The 12,450-nt window shown below is 42.5% G+C and overlaps 1 protein-coding gene across 1 annotated transcript in view; it reads left to right on the forward strand.

Moving 5' to 3' along the window:
• LOC104491642 (FYVE, RhoGEF and PH domain-containing protein 5-like) overlaps positions 1-10,903 on the forward strand; it is a gene marked incomplete at its 5' end in the record, with an annotated part of 39,226 nt that extends 28,323 nt beyond the window's left edge. Inside the window, 8 exons of the mRNA XM_010134092.1 lie at positions 2,454-2,553; positions 4,640-4,777; positions 5,416-5,537; positions 5,636-5,645; positions 6,266-6,394; positions 8,075-8,203; positions 9,975-10,123; positions 10,867-10,903. Coding sequence (XP_010132394.1) covers positions 2,454-2,553; positions 4,640-4,777; positions 5,416-5,537; positions 5,636-5,645; positions 6,266-6,394; positions 8,075-8,203; positions 9,975-10,123; positions 10,867-10,903 — 814 coding nt within the window. The remainder of the gene's footprint in view (positions 1-2,453; positions 2,554-4,639; positions 4,778-5,415; positions 5,538-5,635; positions 5,646-6,265; positions 6,395-8,074; positions 8,204-9,974; positions 10,124-10,866) is intronic.
• Positions 10,904-12,450: the final 1,547 nt, after the last annotated feature.

Consider the following 12,450-nt stretch of genomic DNA (forward strand, 5'->3'; position numbering starts at 1 on the left):
TTTCCTCTCCCTTGCTGTACTTGCTGGCAGAGCTGATGAGACACGGGTGGGAGAGCATGTGCTCCTAACCCCACTACACAACACCCTTGGCCTGCTACACTCGCCAAGGAGCACCAAAGACAGGAGAGTTCTAGGCATCCCTAAAGACTGTATCTTCTAGTGCTCACGCCGAGGTGCTGCAAGTCGGCCCTGAAGCCAGTTGTTAACAATCCCAACCCAAACCTCAGTGCCTTCACACTTCTGTGAGACAGGGTGAATGCGCTGAGGAAATACAGTGTAAGTGCCAGGGACTAAAGTCAGTAGAATGAGGATGACCAAAGCCCAGAAGTCAGTGTGACTATATGAGCACAGAGCCTTTATGGAGAAGGCTCACGCTGCTCACATACCTTCATCTGCATTTCAAAAATATTCGTGTTGAATACAGGGGTAACCCCATGGTGCCCACATAAAATACCAGAGCACTGGGAGAATGCAGTCAGCGTTACTTCCCCAAGAGGCTAACTCCGAGTGACAGCAATAGCACTGTCGTGAAAGCCCATCTCAGTCCAGTTTCTGCATTCCATGGATGTCACCTGCTTTCCAGGAGACTCCAGTGACAAACTGACCCTCTCTTCCTGTTTGCTTAAGGAAGAATATATGAGCCAACACAGATGACTGATAGCTCAGCACAAAAGGTGCAGCCAAAAAAAATCACACAAGGACCAAATGTGGCAATGATGAATCAAGGTCCAGGCTTCTCTGAGCCTCAGAGGTTCAGCAAAACTTCCTCTGAGCCTTCATGAAACCAATGGAATAGGTAATTAAGAACAGGCCAGTGGCAATTGACATAATTTATCTTACTGTGTTATTCCCACATTTAGACACTAATAACCTGTGATTACTGCCTAGAGATGTTTAATGGAGTGGAGAAGAGGTTAAAGTGGCCAGTTAGATATCAGATTGTCTTTCCCAAAGAGGCTTTAATTTTCATCACTGTACGGGACATGACTTCCTTTGTTTTTTTAAATTGTATCTTAATTCTCAAGTGAAGAGAATTTCCAAGCAAGAATTAGTGAGAGAAAAGTTGAAGCCAGGACTTCTCTTCAGTGCTTTGCAGGCTGTAAACATGAGTTGTCTGGAAGATAGAGACATCTTCAGATTTCTTAAAAAGTGTAATCTGTCTGGACCTTTGGTAGTAGTAAGGACTGACTAGTAGTGTGATTCTTGCTGGAGATGATCTCCTGCAACAGAGCCCTTTGGCCTGCAGAGATTTGCCTATACGCGGTAGATAGAGTGGCTCAGAGTCTCTGCTCTGATTTTTGCTCCAGGCTCGTGGAATTTTACAGGCTGGTGTTCTCCAGTCAAGGGCTTATGCTCAAGTGCAGAGGGATGCTAAGTCAGAGATCATTGATAATTGACATTTCCGCTTTTTTTGTGCTTTTTTTTTTAAGACCACAAAAGACAAATTGTTCTCAGATGTCTTGTTTGGTGGCCTTCGTGAGGACAGTGTGAGGAAATCACAGCTGAAGAGCAGCTGGCAATGATGCCACTGCTAATTTTTACAACAAAGTGTAGTGGGTAGCTTTAATGTGAGTGGCTCGTATGACACAGGGAGGGGAGACCACACGGAGTCACATTCCTGCCTGGGACTGATGCTGGGAACAGCTAGAGCTGTTCAGTGGACAGGAAGTGCACGGTCTGAAGGCACAGCAGGAAAACCAGCTGAGACAGGCAGGACATCTCATGACTGTAACAGAGCAAATGCATCTGGGAAGTAAGGCCTCAAGAGCCCTGCTGCTCTTCTGGGCTGGCAGAGAAGCGCAGAGAGCTCAGTTTTGCCTTGTGTAGAGGGGGCATCTAGGGGCCAGTTGGGAGAACTGCTGGCCTCCATGCAGAACTTCAGCTAGAGGGAATGCAGAACTTCCTTCCCAAATTGCTGTCCTGGCCTCTTGCCAGCAGACTAGATATTGTCTATGATGGAGATAGAGGAAAATTAAAACATTCACATCCAAACCGTGGGTGACAGACTTCTGCATTTCCCAACATGCACATCTTTTAAGCATCCCACTGTAGAGATGAGCATAAACATGCTTACTTGGAGCAAACCATGCCAACTCTACCTGCACTAGAGCCCCTAGAAGTTAGGGAGACACGGCAAAAAACCCCTCATTTCATATTGTCCTGCGAGATCTAGGATAGAGCCACTTAGCCCAAAGTCAGAGACTACTTTGAAAAATTTTCTGGGCATTCAGTTCCTTCTCAGTCGCAGTCCTGACCATGGATCTGTACTAGTCAGCCTGCTGAATATATCCAACAGCCAGTTTTGCTCCTGGTCAGAAAAGTACCAGTTCAATGCACTGGTGGGAAAAAGCAAATACTCGTAAAGCAAAGCTTTTCTCTTCTGATGCAGAAACACCTTGTTTCAGTTCCTGCTGTGCATGGCATTGACTGCTCTGCTGTATTTCATTCCACAGCTCTTGCTCAGAAAGGGATGACTGGTACAGCTGCATCAGCAGACACATCCCAGATGACTACAAAGCTCATAACACTTCCACTTTCCACAGCAGCGTGGAGGTAAAAGGAGGCCAAGTCTTTCAATGCTCGAAAAGGGAAGGGGGAAGGGAGAGAAGGAGGGAGAGAGAAGAAAGGAGGAGGAATATAAAATGCAGAGTTCCTAGTGGCAAGACTTCTTACTATTTTCATTGAAACCAGCATGCCAAGCTTAAACAATGGAGCTCATCACAGCTCACAGGCCAGCTCTGAAGTGCTAATCACCCTCCATACTCCTTGGTCTTTGCTTATATAGTTCTTCTGGAGGAAGACTATTTTGTCCTAAAGGGTAACTATTTTGGATGAGTTAAAAATAGCTACATACTTCACCGATTTTAAGAAAACGAAACTACCCATTAGTTACACTAATATCATACACACAAAAAATAAAGTCACAATAAAGTCAGTTGTATACTCCCAGTTAAAAGGGCAAAGAATGCATCTGACAAAAAAGTTATTTTAACTTACGTAGAACTCCAGTTTTACTAAGTAAGACTAACTGGGGAAAAAAACAGTGCCAGTGAGGCCACACTGGAGTGCTGTGCCCAGTGTTGGGCTCCCGCGTACAAAAGAGACATGGACATACTGGAAAGAGTCCAGCAAAGGGTCGAAGATGTTGAAGGGACTGGAACCCCTCTGCTGTGAGGACAGGCTGAGAGAGCTGGGACTGTTCAGCCCGGAGAAGGGAAGGCTCAAGGGGGGATCTCATCAGTGTATATAAGTACCTGAAGGGAGGGTACAAAGAAATGGAGACAGGCGTATCTCAGAGGTGCCCAGTGACAGGAGCAGAGGCAGCAGGCCTAAGTGGAAACCCAGGAGGTTCCCTCTAACATCAGGAAATGCTTTTCACTGTGCGGGTGACCAAGCACTGGCACAGGCTGCCCAGCAAGGCTGCGGAGTCTCCGCTCTTGGAGATTTTCAAAAGCCCCCTGGACACGTCCTGGGCATCTGGCTCTAGGTGGCCAGGCCTGAGCAGGGGGCTGGACCGCATGACCTCCAGAGTCCCTTCCAACCTCAGCCAGCCTGTTCTGTGACTTAATTTTTGAAGACTTCAGAAAGTAAAAAATTAATTAAAAAAAAACCCAACAGAACAGGATTTTCATTCTGGCCTGAAGCTAATCTATTTTCCAATATTTAACAAGAAAAAATTATAAATTAGTATAGCAAGCTAAACCAAATCCTTTTTCACCAAATGAAAAAATAATTTCTTTTGCAGCTCTGCTTCTCATGTAAACCTGAGTGTGTACAAGGAAAAATTTGAGGGAATTTGATTTTTCTGTGTTTAAAACCTATCTGTCTGCAGAAGCCTAATTTCCTCATAGAAAACTCTCCTAACAAACAGTCCTTTGAGAGCACAAGAGCTTGCGCTGCAGCTTGTGCCAAACACCAGGCTGCTGCGAACTGACAGTGGGGTACCTGCAAAGACTTTGGTGCTGAACGTGAAGTAACACAGCTTCTCAGCACGGATTATTAGATTGTGCTCAGTTCGACACTAACAACGGCTCCCTTGGCTTGAGGCAAAGGCACCCGTACAACACTGCCATGTGGTGCACTTTCAGAAATAGGAAGGGTGAACACGTTTTCTAAAGCTGCTTACATATATTCAGATCAGCCATGGATGCATGGATCAGATTTGGATTTTACTATTTTCTGTATGCTCTCTCTTCCCCGATCATAGAACTGTCCCAAGGTGTAATGGCATAAAGAGCTCAGGCCCTTTTTGGTTGAAAGCTATAGAGCTTTTTATGGATATCATTTCAAAAGCTGTTATAAAAAGATGGCTTTAACTCATGTACTTGCCTGCAATTTGCATATGCAATGAATCATATCCTTCTCTGATGTGGAAGAGTGTCAGTGCCTGACCAATAATTGATCTGTATGGATTTTCACCTGTTATGACTCTGGCTTTAGCAGCACCATGTACCAACTGGCCAGTCTTTCAGTGCTGAAACAGCTGTATCTCATGTGCATTAGGAATTAGAACATTTGAGGATCTTACAGGTGAGGGTAGACTGGAATGAGAGGAGAATGGTACGTGATGGAGCAAGGCTGACTGAGCAGTCTTTGGAAGCGTGGATGCTGCTTCATTTGTTCTTCTTTGGTTTTTAAGCTAAGGGAAAGGCTTGCGATACCCTTGGGTGAGAGGCCTCCTACTTTGGTACCTGTGTCCCATGTCATGATGTGCATGAACTGTGGCTGTGACTTCACCCTCACTTTGAGGCGACATCATTGCCATGCCTGTGGGAAGGTAAGAGCTGTACGAGCTCCTCGGGGAGGCTTTATTCACACCTCTAGGACACTGGCTGCCACTGCTGTTGACATCTGCAAATTTGTAGCATCATCAAGACCAGACTCTGACTTCTCAGAGAAACTTTCGTGCTTTCCGAAATCGGACAATTAGGTTTACAATTACTCTAGTAGGAGCAGCAGTAACTTCCCCTGAAGGTCAAATTAATTCCCAAAGACTAGCAGTTGAAGGCTTACAGGATAACTGCTGCTGAGTCTAGCCACTGTACCTGACACCCAGCTAGCTCTAGGGACAGTGTTACCAACAAAGCTGTGGAGACAGAAGTAATATTAAGGTGGCCTTTCTGTGATTCAGTAGTAGGGAAGGTGTTGTCTGGGGGAGCTGGTCACAGCAATGGTGCGCAACCAAATGTGGAGATCAACAGTTGGCTTACAAGAGTGTACATCTACAAAGACATTTCAGTCAGTAAGACATTTCAGTCAGTAGACGTACCCTGACTGCCACAGGTTCAGGAGAGAGTCATACCTGGTCTACTAGCTATCTTCCTCTTTGAACTGGCTCAGAGGATTTGCTTTTTGTGTGCATATATATATATACTTTTAAATTATATTTACATGCACCTCTCCTTGCTGGAACAGATTGTATGTCGAAATTGTTCAAGAAACAAGTACCCTATGAAGTACCTCAAAGATCAAGCAGCCAAAGTGTGCGATAGCTGCTATGTGGAACTTAAGAAAAGAGGTAAGATTCCTTCATTCTTGTCAGGACTGACAACCCCATTTCCTGACTGTATACTGGGGAAGCTTTAGGATCTGCCTACCATGTTTTGGTTTATTAAAAAGCACTTCTATTTTCAAGCATGAGGCATGTGTATTGAGGTCACAGGAGTGCCAGGCTGTAGGATAGTTCTGTTTTAGCAACCAGGTTCTCTGAGGGTCTCCTGGCCTTTTGATAGACCACAACAATAAAAACTACATGCTATTAGGAGTGGCTGAGGACACAGTGTCTGTCTAGTTTGGAGAAAAGGAGGCTGCAGGGCAACCTCATCGCTCTCTTGAGAGATGACAAGAGACAGAATAATTCTCTCCAATGCAGAGAATGGTTCATACAGAAAGAATGTCCCATGAGTGAAGCTATCCTACAAAGGTGTTACAGAACATAATGGGGTTAGCTGGAAAAGCCATTTGCTTAATGCTGACTTTAAATTAGAAGAAAACAAGCTGTGTTTTGTGCTTTGTCAGCTTTCTTGCAGGCTTCTTTCAAGTAGCTGTAGGTCATTAACCTAGGATGCTATGAAATCCACCCATCTAAAACAGACTTAAAGGGATGATTTAAAAGAAAAGCTAAAATAAAAACTGGCTATGGAGAAGGTATTGCATTTTTCTTAGTCATCTGCATTAGTGTATTGTGTGTCTCTTACCCCTAATCTGATATGTACCAATTCATCCATTTCCCCCTTCTCTTTCTGAATTACTTCATCTTGCAGAGCGGCCACTAAGTGTGAGCTTCCCTCCAACTTCATCCAGGTGTTCAAGCAGTGCCTTCTCCTCTGTCTTTCACAATATTCATTATTCATCTTTTAAGAAACAGAAGAAGATCCCTTCAGCTCTTACAGAGGTAGGACAAAGCTGCCTGAGAAAGGCAAGAAACTGTAGAGAATTGTGTGCTTATACTTCAGCAGCTACGTCTGTAATTTATTCTGTGTGCAGTGAGCTCAGCTCATGCTCTGGTCTACTTTCACCATGCAATTATTTTATTCTGGTTTTCACAGTAGTGCTTAAAATACAAAATACTCTGAGCTGTAAAGATACCACAGAAGCTTCTTGAGCCCACTAAATTACAGCAGTGTACTTTAATTTGCTCATCAGCCTGTGAAGTCTTTAGAAAACTAAGATGACTTCAAGGTAATAGAGAGTACAACAAGGCGGACCACAAACAATGGTAAGTATCAACAGAGCATGATACACTGCTGACAAGTTACCTTTTTTGACAAGAACCTTACTTTTTGAAATCTTACTTTGATTTCAAGAGAAATAAAATACCACTTACTTAGAGAACAGGCTGTAGTCCTTGGCAGTCAATTCAGGACCACACTTGTTTAATCGAGCACTTTCCCTCCATCTCAAATCAAACTATTACAAATCAAACGGGTAAAATTTTGATCCCACTAATGTAAACAAATAAAATTCCCACCAATTTCAATGGGGCCAGCGTTTCTCCAGCTGTATTCGTTTTCCTTCCAGGAACACAGTGCCAATAATGTTGGTGTAAGTCACCCACTGAGCTCAAGCACAGTAAGGTGCTCCCATCTCATTTAAATCAACAGGTATTTATCGTTGTACGAAAGAGAACAGGGTGCAGACATCTTGCTGAACTCATTACACAGTCGAGGCACCGGAATTTCTTGAGGTTTGTTTGAGCTGAGGTGAAACTGAGCCAAAGATACAAGCACATAGTACAAACAAATTGAACATAAGAACCACCAGGCAAAATTTCAGCCGCATCAGGAAAAAAGCCTCGCCTGTGCCTCCACAAGGAGACAGCACACAGGTATTCATATGAACTGCCTCACTAGCATCGCTCCAGAACCTTTTCTGACTTGCTTTACCCAGGTCCTGGAACATTTCTGTTCTGCTGCAAAACACTGTTCAGTGCTGCAAAAGCTGGTTTTGAATCTCTGCCATTTTTTCTAAATCCCGTACTACTGCAGTTTACTACTGGAACTAATGATGTACACTGCACTGTGTGCATAGTTCCATCCTCTCAAAATCTGGATCTTCAAGAACGTTAAGCTCTTAGATCTCAAAGTACTTCTGTGAGGGGGGTAGCTCTTCTCCGAAATATTTCACAAATGAAACTAAGTCATAGTCAAGTGATTAACATAAATTGATATAAAACCATTGCAAAGTTCTAAATATACCCATACCTTAAAAGTGTTCGGCCAGAAGACCGTAATTTCTTTTAGGAAGCCTGCACTTCTAATATGCCAGAAAAAAACAGACCTGAGAAAAGAGACAAGTTTGGCTTCTCAGAACACAACTATGAACTTTTTGACCTCAGTAATAACTCAACTGCGTATTTTCCATCAGAGCTGCTGAGAACTAAGTTTGACCAGAAATCTACAAAGTTAAAAAAAGCTGTAATGCAATTTTTGTGTGTGTGTGTGTCAATATTTTTAATGGTCTACTTCTGGTTTCACAGACATAGGCCTGGTTGTCTGGTGTGATGTGAACATACATAATCAGGAGGGGGAAAGCCTCAGCTGTTACAAATCCTATTTCTCCCACCCTGCTCCAGGTGGCAGCCTCAGAGGAGGGAGCTACCATCAGTGGATACCTCAGCAGATGTAAGAGAGGCAAGAGACACTGGAAGAAACGCTGGTTCGTTATCAAAGGCAAAGTTCTCTACACCTACATAGCAAACGAGGTACTGTACCATCCAGATCAAAATGGTTTCCTGTCCTCGTTCCCTTCTTTATTCCCTACGTGCAGGACAAATGAAAGGGAAGGGTGTAAACGGCAGCTCTCACAACTGCCTGCCTTCTGAGACCCAGACCTAGCAGACCCCGTCCCCAGGAGCTCCTCCTTCGCTGAGGACCTCAGCCCTCCTTAGCCCTTGCTGGACGCGGGCAGCCCTCTTCACAAACTGACCTTCATTATTTGACTTCTCGCTCTTTGTGCTGTTATAAACCGTCCGCCACTGTGGACCTTACTGTACACATTCACACCTAAAGACTCCAAGGTCCTTAGGCAGTCTCTGGTGTACTTGGTAGCTGCCAGATGTTTTGTAGATAGATGGTGCTATGATCCGTTTCTGGATCTTGTAATGGATTCTGGAGAATCTTGTGGTTTTGAAGTATAAACAGGACTTAATTGTCCTACTAGTACCCACAGGGAAAGACAGAAGGCAGTCTGCAGAGTTGAGAATAATGCCCTGTAAGCTGCTCCTTACAGCTGAGGAAGTTGGATATCAAGTCACTTTTATGTACTTAGTCTCTTCCCAGTCCCTTTTTGTATTTTAATTTCTTCTCCTTTATGAAACAGCTGCAGTACAAATAAACTTGAAGTATGTGTGATATAAAGTTTTGTTATAACTGGCAGATTTCATGAGCAGAAACATAAAAACTTGCGGGAACAAAGGACACAGAATGCAAGAACTATTCTAATAGCAATATTTGGTACTTTAAGCCTTCAGAACATTTTGCAAACATCAATTATTTAAACTTCCATCACCACTGTGATGGCTGCATGAAAAAACATTATCCCCTTCAAAGACGAGGAAATTGAGGCACGAAAGAGTTCATGATTTGGCCAGCAGTTCAGACCATTAGCATAAAATTCTGTATCCAATACATCTACCTTACCTCTGCTAACCTTAAAAGTGATAATTTCTGGTTCAACAACAGGGAAAAAGCAACAGATGGCTAATTACAATTTGCATTCCTAGTTTGCTAGTTAGCTTCTAAAAGCAGAGGCAAAGGCAACATATACGTGTAGAAAACATTATTACCCAAATACAGTGACTAAAACCGCAGCTATTGGTAACAGCTAAACTGCAATTCCATTAAGGTTTATTCCTTTCTTTAACTTGTGCAAAGCAGTGTCCGGCAAGCAAAATTAATGGATGTTTCTTGGGAATAAATCAACAACTAATTGCATTGCCACGTCATAAATTTCAAAGCAGCATTTTGGAAAGCAAGAGTGCTGTTTGAGACAGTGCAGATTTCTTTAAAAAGTTACTAGTGCTATGAAGGGAAATGACAAGGTAGCAAGAAGATGGCTACTTGCACTTAGCAAAAAAAAAAAAAAACATAACTGGGAGTGGGTCTTGGGCTTTCAGAACTGCTGCTGTACTGTCCCATACTCTCAGTAACCTCTGGTTTGTCCCCTGGACCATTACGTCAAAGACAGCCGATAAAGTAACGGCTAATTTGACCTTAATGGCCATGTGGACGACCATGAAGAACTGGATTGCCAGAGATGGTGTTTGAGCTCAGGACTAAGACTAGATAAACACACACAGTACACAGGCACTGCTTCTGTTTAGGTAGGAGCCATCAGTCCAGCAGAAGATTCACACTACTGCTTTTGCAGCCCTGTCAGAGAGGGGTTGTATCATTAATTGGTTTTCCAAAAGAGCCCTTAAACCATTACAAGCCTTGTTGCTATATTTTCATTCACTTCTTGTTTGCTTTCAGGACAAAGTTGCCACAGAAAGTTTGCCTTTGTTGGGTTTCACTATCGCCCCAGAAAAGGAGGAAGGAAGTACAGATACAGTTTTCCATCTCTACCACAAGCAGACTCTCTTCTACAGCTTCCGAGCAGAGGATAACAATTCAGCACAGAGGTATGGAGGTAGACTTCCACACTAGCCAGTGCACAGGTCCAGAAGCTTATGCAAGGCTTTCCCCAATCCTCCACTTCAGAATGCCTTCATAACAGAGGTAACAAGCAGCTTTTGGAGCGTGGATTAAGCCCAACTACACTTAACTGCCCTGGGTGACATTAAAAAATCTACCTGGTGCTTTCCAACTCCTTCAGGAAGGAGAATTTGCTCCCTTGTATTGGTAAAGGGGAGGCTGAGCCTCAGCCGTCATGCCTAAAAGTCTGTCAAATGTGATTACTGTACAGAAACCTCTGATTTATGTGTTCTATTTATCCATCTCTTAGTTTCCTCATCAACAAATAATAGTTAAGATTTGTCATTCTAATCCTACTCCTTCCATGTAATAACACAGTCATGAAATTAGTAATTAAAATGCCAGCAGCTCAAGACACACAGGGAAGAAAGTGTTTGTGAGAGGTTTTGTGGCTTTTAAACATGCTTCAGTGGTTTTGTCTTTTCTATTCAAAGACAGCACTTGCACTGTCTCAGAAATTTTAACATTAATTACTGGTAAAGGTTGCACTAGAACTCAAGAGTCCTAGTACCCAGTTCCCTGCTTTAATCCAAAACTATAGGTCCTCATTAGAGCTGGGATGGGAAACACAGTCTTCTCAGGCTTTACGTCTTAAAATACTTAAGCTACACGTGTTCTTAAAATGCATACAATTTTATGTGAACCGCTTTTTCTATCCTGTCATTTTTAGATGGATTGAAGCCATGGAAGAAGCATCCATATTATAGCAGCTATCACTCAATGGACTTGGAGTAAATTCTCAATTTCTATACATTTCCAGCAACCCAATTTTTTCTTACAAAACCGAACAGTGTATTTCAGGCAAACCGGCTATATACACTGGATACAAACTACTTCCAGATTGCTCTTTTTGCCTCCTTCTTCTTACATCCCCATTTTTGCAAATGGAAACTTTAAAATAGAGAATATTTATGGTGATCTTTATGTCTGTGCAAGTTCAATCTATACTATAAGCTTCTCTTCCACAGTAAACTAAGTCTAACATCATGACAAGAAAATACATGGAAATACTGTCTACAGTAAGTAACAGGCTCGGTTTTACTTACTCTAGAGCACTATCGTATTCCATTTGGGTTGGTTTTGATGTCTACCGTGAAATGAGAAACAATGTAGTAAACAACAAATGCTCATTTAAAGCACTTTATTATTTTTACTGAATTACAGCTTCATTTTTTCATGTTTCTAAGGGGTTCTGTGGCCTGATTTATTACTCATCCATTAACTAGTGCCAGCATGAAATTATGCCCCCACATACGCTAAATTGCTTCCACAGAAAATGAATGGACACCACATTCAATCTACCTGCTCTACCAACACTTCACTGGCTATGATCCGGGATAGTTACTTACTCTCAATTTATAATTTTACACAGATCACTGTATAATTTACATTAAAGGATTTAATTTCATGCCAGTGAAGTACTTTAAAATGCACTCCAGTAGCTCTACAAATCCAGGCGTTGAATTATATCACTCCTCTCTAAATACTGCATCAGATTCAAATCCAAAGGTTGTTTTTAATTTATTATAAACCTACAGTTTTTATTTAACACCAGTCTACCTAGTAGTGTTAAGATTTTTATAATCTATTTAAATAGTCTGTTTTCAAAGCTCCTGTTGTTTCTGCTGTCCTTGTTACGAGAAATGTCATCAAGCGTTTAACCCCTGTAACCAGTGCACGCTCTGAGACACGGGTGGGCTGACCTGCGCTTGCCTGGCGCTGCTCTGGCGAGCGCCCTGAACTCCCGCGGCTCTGTGCGCCCTACATCAGGCTCTGCGCTCATGCGCGACAGCCGCCAAGCCTCCCTATGACTTCAGGGACGCCGTCCTCCTTCGCACCGTCTGAGGATATAGATCCTTGGAGTCTGGGGTTTTGTTGTTTTGGGGAGTTTTGTTGGTGGTGTTGTTTTGGGTTTTTTTTGTTTTGTTTTTAGTGTTTTGTTGGCTTTTTTATAAAGAAGGTTGAGAAGTGGTGTTCTAATCATTACAACAAAATGGTTTCATGTCCTATATTTGTCGTAATATTTGACTGAGGAATAGAATGGCATTTATGATTAAAATATATCTTTGTATAAAAATTCCATGTTCAAGAATTTACTTACATTACAATACACCGGGGGGATTTTTATTACTTTTGTTTTCCCCTTTCTTCAAGAAGCTTTATGGATATCTCTAAGCGAACTGTTTAGTTTTGTGCATATTTTTAAAGGTCCGTAAGACATACCAAAATGACAAAGATAGTTCAATTTATTAAC

This window comes from Buceros rhinoceros, unplaced genomic scaffold (assembly GCF_000710305.1).
Source record: "Buceros rhinoceros silvestris isolate BGI_N320 unplaced genomic scaffold, ASM71030v1 scaffold9054, whole genome shotgun sequence".
Lineage (NCBI taxonomy): Eukaryota > Metazoa > Chordata > Aves > Bucerotiformes > Bucerotidae > Buceros > Buceros rhinoceros.